Raw genomic sequence first — 8,825 nt, 5'->3', positions numbered from 1 at the left:
CCCCCGCCCCCCGCGGCCGCGCCCCAACGCGGTGGGGGGGGGGTGTCTCCGTACAAACCGGGCAACCAGCAGCGGCAAATCAGTGTCATAAAATTGGCTGGATTTCTCCGGGCGGGGGCACACGTAAAACTGTTACGAATGCCTATATTTCATTGCAAAGAGGAAACACAGCGGCTTCGCCCCCGGGTGCACACGGTGTCAGCGTTGGGGGAGGCCAGGAGGGTCTCCCTACGGAGGACATTCCTCACCACCCCGCCAGCCCCGGCCCGTGAAGCCCCTGTGTCCTGGTCGCTGGGACCCCACACTTGGGATCTGTGAATGGCAGAGCTCTGGGCCGCGGCCTTGAGACGTGGGGATGCCCCAGATATCTTTCTGAGGCCTCCACCCAGGGAAGCTGGAGGCTTAGAGATGAGCCCCTGACCGCCGGCGGCCTGGGGACGCTCGGCCCCAGCTTGTCTTACTTCGGGGTTCACCCCCCCCCCCCGCCCCGCAGGGCACATGCAATTCATGCAGAGGTTGCTTTCACGGAGACACGGCCTGGCTGGACGCCACTCCGGGCCCACACGTAAAGTCAGAGGTTTCCAGCACCCAGGACTCACGTCCCTGGTGCTTGAGCCGTGTGGTGTGGGAGACCTTTGGGTTCCTGCAGAAACCCGGAGGTCCTGGGCCTGTCCCGCCGAGCTGTGGATTTTGCAGAGCCCTCCCTGGGTTCTCAAGGCCTTTGAAGGCCAGCTGCTCAGCTGGGATCCGTCCCTGGGGTCAGACTTCAGGGACGGGAAGGGAAGGAAGGATCAGGGCTGCCTCCAGGACAGGATTCGCGGTGGGGGCAGAAATGGGGTGCTGGTTTGCACATGTAACGCTTTCCGGAGGCGAAAGGGGATTCCAAAGCCAAGTTGGGGTTCCGCGTCCCGTGCTCAGAAGGCCTGAGGGAAGGCTGTCGGGCAGACTCAGGGCTTGGCTTCTGGTGTCCAGGCCGGCTCGGGGATCCCGGGGGGTGTCCCCTGTCCCCACGGCTGCTTCGCGTCTTCCGGCTTGGCGAGGCTCCGGGCTGAGGTACGGAGAGGCCTTCTGTGCGTGCTGCCTCCAGACCTTCAGGACTGCGGTCCTGGGGCGGGCCTCCTGAAGGCTAGCCCCTTCTGGGCACCGGGCACGGTCAGGAGGGCACGGAGGTGCTCTGTGGCTGTGCCCGGCACGATCTGTGATGCAGGGAAAGCACAGGGAGACAGAGGGGGCCCGGGAGGCGCGGCTGCCGCCAGCCAGGCTTTGGGGTGATCACGTTATTTTCAATTTCTGGGCTGCCTTTGCTGCAGGTGGGAAGGCGAGGTCTCCGGGTTAGACTCCCAATGTTGGCCTTATAACTGCCGGCCGCTTAGCCCCTTACTGTCCCCTCCACCAGCAAACACAGACGCTTTCCTAATTTTTGGAGTAAGAAAGTGCCAGGCTTGGTGCCCTGGTGGCTGTGTGCCCCATTGCTGGATGTATGTACGGAGGGGGCAGCGGGAGGCCAGTAAGCTTGGGGACCTTGCTCAGCGAGGCACCGGGCTGAGCGTGAGGGTGTGAGTGTGGTGTGAGAAAAGAGTCCAGGGAGGGGCCCGCACGGCCCAGATCCACCCGCGTGGGGAGGGAGGCTCTTACCCGGCTGGTGCGCCCGGTGCCCTTCGCGGGACCCACACTAGGGCGATTCTGCCCAAACTTGTTTGACTTAAAATAATATTTCGCACCCCACTCCAAGAGAGAGAGAGAGAGAGACAGAGAGAGAGAGAGAGAGAGAGAGAGAGAGATTAAGCTATGTGGCTATGTCCATATGTCAACAGGCGCAAAGGGGAACCTTGAGGAAACCATTCCGAGGTTAGGCCGAGAAATTCAGCGCCGCCAACGCCCGAGTTATTACCAAACAGCGTGGGTTGCCCCTCGAGTCGGCTTTATCGACCTGACGCAGCCCTGGGTGGGGGTGGGCTGGTCAGGCAGTCAGGGCGCATTGGCTGCCGGGGCCCCTTCCTCCGCAGGCGCGCACGCGGTGCTCGCCGGGTCCTGCACCTCCGCGCAGCGCGGCCGTGTTTCTGGGCAGACGGGGAGGGCGGGGGCGGCCCGGGGAGCCCTGCGCCCTCAGCCCTGCGCCCCCCGCTGCCCCCCGCAGGCATCTACGAGTGCAAGGACAAGCGCGAGGACGTCAAGTCCGAGGACGAGGACGGGCAGACGAAACTCAAGCAGAGGCGCAGCCGCACCAACTTCACGCTGGAGCAGCTCAACGAGCTGGAGAGGCTGTTCGACGAGACCCACTACCCCGACGCCTTCATGCGCGAGGAGCTCAGCCAGCGCCTGGGGCTCTCGGAGGCGCGCGTGCAGGTAGGAGCCCGCCAGCCCCGAAGCGCAGGGCCTCTCGGAGACGCCCAGGGCCCTCGCGTGCGCGCGGGTCGCACGGTTCGCACCCAGGGCGCGTGCCCCGCCGGAGCCGGTCGCCCTCCGCACCTGGAGGTGCTCAGGCACTGGGATCTGACCTCACCTCTTTGCACAGCTCCTCTCCGCGGGCCCCCAGCCTCCTCCCTTGCACTCCAGGGAGGGGAGGCGAGGGGCCAGGTGGGGGGAGTCGCGCACACGGGCATCTTGATGAGCGCGGCTGATGCCCGCGCGGGGCCGGATTAGCTCGGGCGCGGGCGGGGGGCGGGGGCGCGGGCGCATGAATTCATAAAGCCCCATCTGGCGAGCCAGTGTCTGCGGGGGCCCTGGGCGTGCGCGGCACGTGCGCGGAGGGGACGCTGTGGCAAGCCGCTAGGTTAAATTTATTTATTGCCTTTTTGGGGCACGGTAGCAAAAACTCACTCCCGCTCGCGTCCTCCGAATGCTGACCCCGCCTGGGAGCCCGGGGCCTGGAAGGTTCCCGTCCTTCCTCACGGTTCTGGGCACCACAGCAGCGCGCCAGGCGGAGAGAAGAAGGGGTCAGCATCCCCGGGGCTCTGGGGACTGGTTTTAAATACACGGAATTAATATTGCCAAACGGGGAGCGGGGGCGGGGGGGGGGGCCCGCATGAGAAAAAAAAAAAAGCGCAGGGCTTTGAACGCACGGGTTTCCCCCGTTGGGTTGGAATATCAACACGTTCAAACACCAGTCCCCACCCTTCCCCGAGTTTACTTTCCAAACGAAAACACGAGCGTGTGGTATAGATAGTGTCTTACGAAATCTTTAATTTGGAAAAGAAAATTGTTTTTGGTCCCCAGCCCCCCTTCGGCGTTTCCGTGTGGCTGCAGAGGGAAGGGTTTCTTAGGACTGCAAGGCAATCGTGTAGGGCCGGCTCTAGGCTACAGCCAGCGGGGACAGAGCCTCCCTGCGAGGTGGGACCCAGGCGCACAGCAGCTCTGGCCACCCTGTCCCCCCACCCCTCGCGGGGGGCGGGGGGCGTCCGGTGCGTTTGGGCATCAGCGGCCCTCCGCACGGGGAGGCGGCTGGCAGGGCCCAGAGTGGCTTCCCCGCTGGCCACCTTTCTCGGGCAAGATGGATAGGCATTCCCCCTATAAATTAATGAAAAGATTAAACTTTCGCTGAGGGGGACATCAACTTTTATGTTATCTCCCCGTGTCTTTCTGCCTGGGATCTGTAATATCTCCCAGGCCTTGATGTACTGTTTCTATAAAAATAAATTACTTGTAATTTAATTCTACACTATTTCTTTGAGCAGTCTATTACACGCAGCACCTTAGCAGGAGGGACCCACCGGCAGAAAACTGCTTCTCCTGTGTCTGCAGCTCTTGAGAAAACCCTAAAATCAAGGGGGGGGGCCGGGGGGGGAGGCGTTTGTGTGGAGGAGAAGGGTCGCGAGTGGCTGTCCATCCAGAGGTGAATTAAAACTTAACGACTGCAGATAATAATAAAAAGAAACACGGGGATGGGAGAGACAATTTTCTGCGGGCCACGGGGAACAGAGTCAGGGGATCAACACCAGGGGACAAGGGGCTCGTAAAAATCAATTAGTTAAAACGAATGGGTCAGCGCGCCCAGGGCGAGGGGGCGGGCGGCTAAGGCAGGGGGTCAGGAAAGAGCTGTGTTTTGTTCTCGTGCCTGAACCCTCTGGGTCGTCCCTTTTGGGCACAGCCCGTCCCTTGCCGTTAGGACAGTCGAGGTTCAATTTAGTGCAGAAATCTGCTGTACATAAATTGGGGATCCTACGGAGGCTGGTCTTTATTAACCTTTTATTTTTAGTCGTGTACTGGGACCTCGTATCGCCCAGCTGTCAGGGTTATAATCGAAAGTTATGAGACCACGCGCAGGACCAGGCGGTAATTTAATTACAACAAATATCTTTGGGTTTATGGCGCAGAGCTAAATTAAATGTCATTATTCACTGTCTGTAATGGAAATCAAAAGGAAATCAGATTACAGCGTTTGTGAAAGAAATCAGTGACTGGTCCTTAATGAAGAAATAAGTGTTTAACCAGTGCACTGAGCTCTCCTTAGCATATTCAGGACTAATTCGAATTGATCGTGAATCACCCCAAGACTGATTTATTATCGCTTCACGCGGCGGCTAATTCATCACTTTTATTCATCGTAATGTTATTTCCACCCACCCGCCCCCCACCCCTGCTGAAGGCAGAACAGCTTTCTTTCCACGTTTAAATAGGATTCTGGTTTTGGAAAATGCCGTTGGTGGGGGGGGGGGTGAGGGGGTGGGTGCAGAATTTGCTGTCTCCTGCGCCTGGTTTGGGTCTCCCCTCTGAGGACCGAGTAGGGCACCCCAAGGAGAGGGAGGAGCCCCGGAGGGGCCCTCCGGGGTGCAGTCGTGCCGTCTGGACCGCCCCGGGGTTGTGCGGGGAGGACGGCCACGGGCGCAGGGATTGCACACGGAGTGAAACTTGGTGTGGCCCACCTTGCTGGGTGGGTGGGTCGGAGGGACCGTTTGGGGACCGCTTTTCGGGGAACAGGCTGAAAGTTTCCCAAGCTCCCCGTTAGGTAGCCTGGCGGGGCCGAGCTTTTGAGCCTTCCGGAAAGGCCGATTCAAACGGGAGGGCGGTGGCTCAGCCGTGGATAAAAAGCTGTCTCAGAAGAGTCTGGGAAGGAAGAGTGAAGGTTTCTTACAGTCTCTGCTGGGTCTGGCCTCCCGGGTTTGCTGAGGTTCCCCCGTGCAGGGTCGGGGGCAGCGGGGCCGTGCTGTCCGGGCGGTTTGGCCAAACGGAAGGCTTGCTTTGTGCTAATTATTCCGCGAGGCCCCTGATGTCATTGCAACAACTGTGCCAGTGAGGGCGGCAGGAAAGCCGCGGGAGAAAGCCAGTTAGGAACAATTAGGTGCTAAAACTGTGCACGAGGGGCCTCCAGATTTCCGCAGGCACAGCTTGGGGGCCGCGGGGTTCAAGAACCAGGGCCGTCTGGACGAGGTGGGGGGACTTTGGTGGGGCGTCCTTTGCTCCAAAATGTTGACATCAGGCCTGCGAATCGAGCTGAACTGGGGAAGGTTCCGCGGATACCTTTTCTCCAAGAATGAGACATTTTGCAAGAGAGGCCGGTGGCCGCAGTCGTCGGGGTGACCCGGTGTTTCCGGATCCAGGACGCTGAGGAGTCCTTACTGCTAACTGGGACCCTCCAGGCTTCCAAGGAGGGCATGAGGGACACTGGGGACGCGGAGGGTTCTGGACTCAGGGTGTCCCGAATTGCACCATGGCGGGGGGGGGGGGGTCATATTGGAAGCTTTTTATGCATCTGTGAGCCCCGTAGTGGGCAGCTAAGGTTCCGAACAGGACGATCAGGCGCTCCCGGGGCCTGGCAGAGTGGAAGAGGGCGTCCACTGCTCCTGGAAAGTTCTCGAATCCACCCCGCTGTTCTGGTGCGCACTTTTCCACTTTAAACACATGAGCCGTCAAGGCTCCTCACCTGGGGACACAGGCAGGGCTCAGAAGCGACTTTGGGAATCCGTAGCTCTAGGTGGCCAGCTATGGGGGGGGGGTGGGGTGGCTGGGGCAGGAGGGAGCCCGACTGCGACCCTGGTGTCCTGGCACCGGAGCGCGCGCCGCCGCCGTGCGCCTAGCCTCCTGGGGGGAAAGAGGCCGGCGGGCTCACGGGGCTGCGCGCCTGTCTCTGTTCTGTCCTCAGGTTTGGTTCCAGAACCGGAGAGCTAAGTGCCGGAAGCAAGAGAACCAGATGCATAAAGGTGGGTGTGGAGGTGGGGAGCGCGTGCAGACACGGGAGGACCTCGGCGGCCCTCACGGCTCCTTCTTTCCCCTTGCAGGCGTTATCCTGGGCACCGCCAGCCACCTGGACGCCTGTAGGGTGGCCCCCTACGTGAACATGGGCGCCCTCCGAATGCCTTTCCAACAGGTAGCCCGTTTTCCTTCCTTCTGAGCCGCGCGGGGGCCCGCCACCTCCCCGCCTCCCTGGCGTCCTGCCTCCCCCCCCCCCCCCCCCGCCGCTCCCGCCCCCACAGAAGAAAGGCTGGCGCTTTTACAAGGGGGCATTTATGGAGCCGTTGGCACGTATTAAAATCACGCTGTAAAACTCCAAGAGTCACCTTGGGGAGGGCCAGGGTTGAAACCCAAACACAATTTTACAAAAATCAAATCGGAGTGAAAAAAAAAAAAATCCCACCCACCCAGGCGGCCTGGCTGGGGGTGGGGCGCGGGGATGGTGTACTTGGCCGGGAGGCCCTGCGTCTACACCCAGCCCCCCACCTCGCCTGCCCCAAGCCTCAAGTGAGGTGTCTGCGCTCCCCCCCCCACGCCCCCCTCCTGTACCTGGGCCTCCCCCTCCACCTCAGAGCCCGGGTCATCAGGGCTCCGCTCCAAGTGGAGTCGGGAGGCCCCAGCGCTGAGGGCTGCCTGGCGTGGACGTCTAGGGTTTCCGGAGACCCCCGAGGGCTGCCTTCTGCTCCGGAGCAGCTACCGGTGGATGGTGGAACCTGCCCGGGGCGAGAGCGCAGGGCTCACGTGCCCCGCCCGGACTCGCGCCAGCGCGGGACCTGGGGGCGCGCGGGTTGGGGCCCCACCGTTGGGGGAATATGTGAGCGCACGGGCTGGCGGAGCTGGGGTGCTGTGGGCAGAGCGGAGGCGTGTTCACCACGCGCCCTGCACGGCTTTGCTCCAGGGAGCAGGCCTGGGGTTATATTTGGACCTGTGTTTGCTACGGGCCTCTGCGGGTCAGCTAGGGCGCGGGTAGAGGTGGTGAGGGGTCGATAAACAGGGCCCTTACCGAGAGCGGGGCGCTGGCGCCTTGTGCTGTCAGACTCAAGGTGCCCAAAGGCGAAGGGAGTCCAGGGCCGCGCCTGCGCTGGGTAAGGGCCTGCGTCCCTCTCTCGCTTGGCCTCACCCACTCCGCGCCTGGGCGCACGTCTTTCCCCAGGGAGGGCGGTCTCTCCACACGACCCGCAGCCCAGAGTGGGGTCCGCCCTGAGGTCATGCTGCAATGAGGCTGTTGGGGCGCGGGGGGGGGGGGGGGGGGCCCCCCCGCGGCGCCCCGCGGGGGAGGGGGGTAAGAAGAGGAGGGCAGCACCCCGCAGTCCAGAGGTCGAGTGGGGACAAGTCACAAGTTCAGAGAAGTTGAGCTTCCCGTGAGGAGATGCAGACACCGGGATGCTGGCGAGGACAGGGGCGTGGGCGCCACCGGGGGGGGGGGAGGGTGGGTGGGTGGGTGCCGGGCTCTGTTCAGATTCTCCAGCTCCCACGGCGCAAAGCAGCCAGTGCCCCCCGCGGACGCGCGTGCCAGGAGCACAGCTGCGACCCCCTCTCCCGCGCCCGGCTGGTGCAGAGGAGTCGATGGTGGTCCCCGGGGTGGGGGCAGGGGGCTACGACTCCCCAGAAACGGACGCCCCAGGGTCCCTCCCGTTGCACACGAGGCCTAACTGCGCCTTCCGCCCGCCCAGGTTCAGGCACAGCTCCAGCTGGAAGGCGTCGCGCACGCGCACCCGCACCTGCACCCGCACCTGGCCGCGCACGCGCCCTACCTGATGTTCCCGCCGCCGCCCTTCGGGCTGCCCATCGCGTCCCTGGCCGAGTCGGCCTCCGCCGCCGCCGTCGTGGCCGCCGCCGCCAAAAGCAACAGTAAAAACTCCAGCATCGCCGACCTGCGGCTCAAGGCGCGGAAGCACGCCGAGGCCCTGGGGCTCTGACCCACCGCCCGCGGCCCGCCCGGCCCCGGCCCCACGACCCCGCCCACGCTGCGTCCTGCGCGCGCCCCCTCCGCGCCCCCCGAAGGTTCGCACGGACGCCCTGCAGCGAGCGCGCGGGCCCTGGGGCAGCGGCCTCCCCGCTCGCTCGGGGCAGCCCGGGGTGGGGCCCACCACTGGCCTAGGGAGGGGGCCTTCCGGGGCCCTCACGACCCCGCCAGACCCTCGCAGAGACCGCGCGGAAGAACGCAGGTGACGCTCAGACCACCCAGCCCTTTGCCGCGCTGTCTGCACTTCCTGGGACCCTGCGCCACCGGGAGCCCCTGTGTGCCCCTGTGCGCCCCGCGCGCTCCTGTGCGCCCCTGTGCTGCCGGCGGCGTTCCTACCCTGTGCATGTGGCTTCCTACTCGCCTTTGGAAGATCTTAGAGTCTATTAAACAAAAGACCGGGGGCTGGTCTCCGCTGAAGATACCAACAGTTTTATTCACTGCCACGAACTTGCTTTTTCGTCTGAGGAGGTTCAGGACGGGTATGGATTTCAATGTGGACTTTCGCCTGCCAGGCAGGGGCCATACTCTGCAGCAATAAGGAACCGCGTCTGAGGACCTCCACAAGGTGGGGTGGGGGTGGGAGAGACCTGGTTGTCCCAGGTTGGGACCCTTTTTTTTGGGGGGGGGGAGGGGGTTGAACCTGAATGACGAGCACGGTCTTCACGCACATGTTTGGCCCCAAAGCACCGAG

The 8,825-nt window shown here is 63.0% G+C and overlaps 1 protein-coding gene across 1 annotated transcript in view; it reads left to right on the top strand.

Annotated features, from left to right (window-relative positions):
* SHOX (SHOX homeobox) overlaps nt 1–8,551 on the top strand; it is a 10,292-nt gene extending 1,741 nt beyond the window's left edge. The window contains exons 2-5 of the mRNA XM_040460141.1: nt 2,138–2,346; nt 6,080–6,137; nt 6,216–6,304; nt 7,842–8,551. Of these exons, the coding sequence (XP_040316075.1) occupies nt 2,138–2,346; nt 6,080–6,137; nt 6,216–6,304; nt 7,842–8,087 (602 nt within the window). The 3' untranslated portion in view covers nt 8,088–8,551. The remainder of the gene's footprint in view (nt 1–2,137; nt 2,347–6,079; nt 6,138–6,215; nt 6,305–7,841) is intronic.
* Nucleotides 8,552–8,825: the final 274 nt, after the last annotated feature.

Source organism: Herpailurus yagouaroundi, unplaced genomic scaffold, assembly GCF_014898765.1.
Source record: "Herpailurus yagouaroundi ecotype Mexico unplaced genomic scaffold, PumYag 248, whole genome shotgun sequence".
Taxonomy (NCBI): Eukaryota; Metazoa; Chordata; class Mammalia; order Carnivora; family Felidae; genus Herpailurus; species Herpailurus yagouaroundi.
The sequence above is the reverse complement of the archived record's forward strand: the minus strand, read 5'-3'. Positions and strand labels throughout refer to the sequence as shown.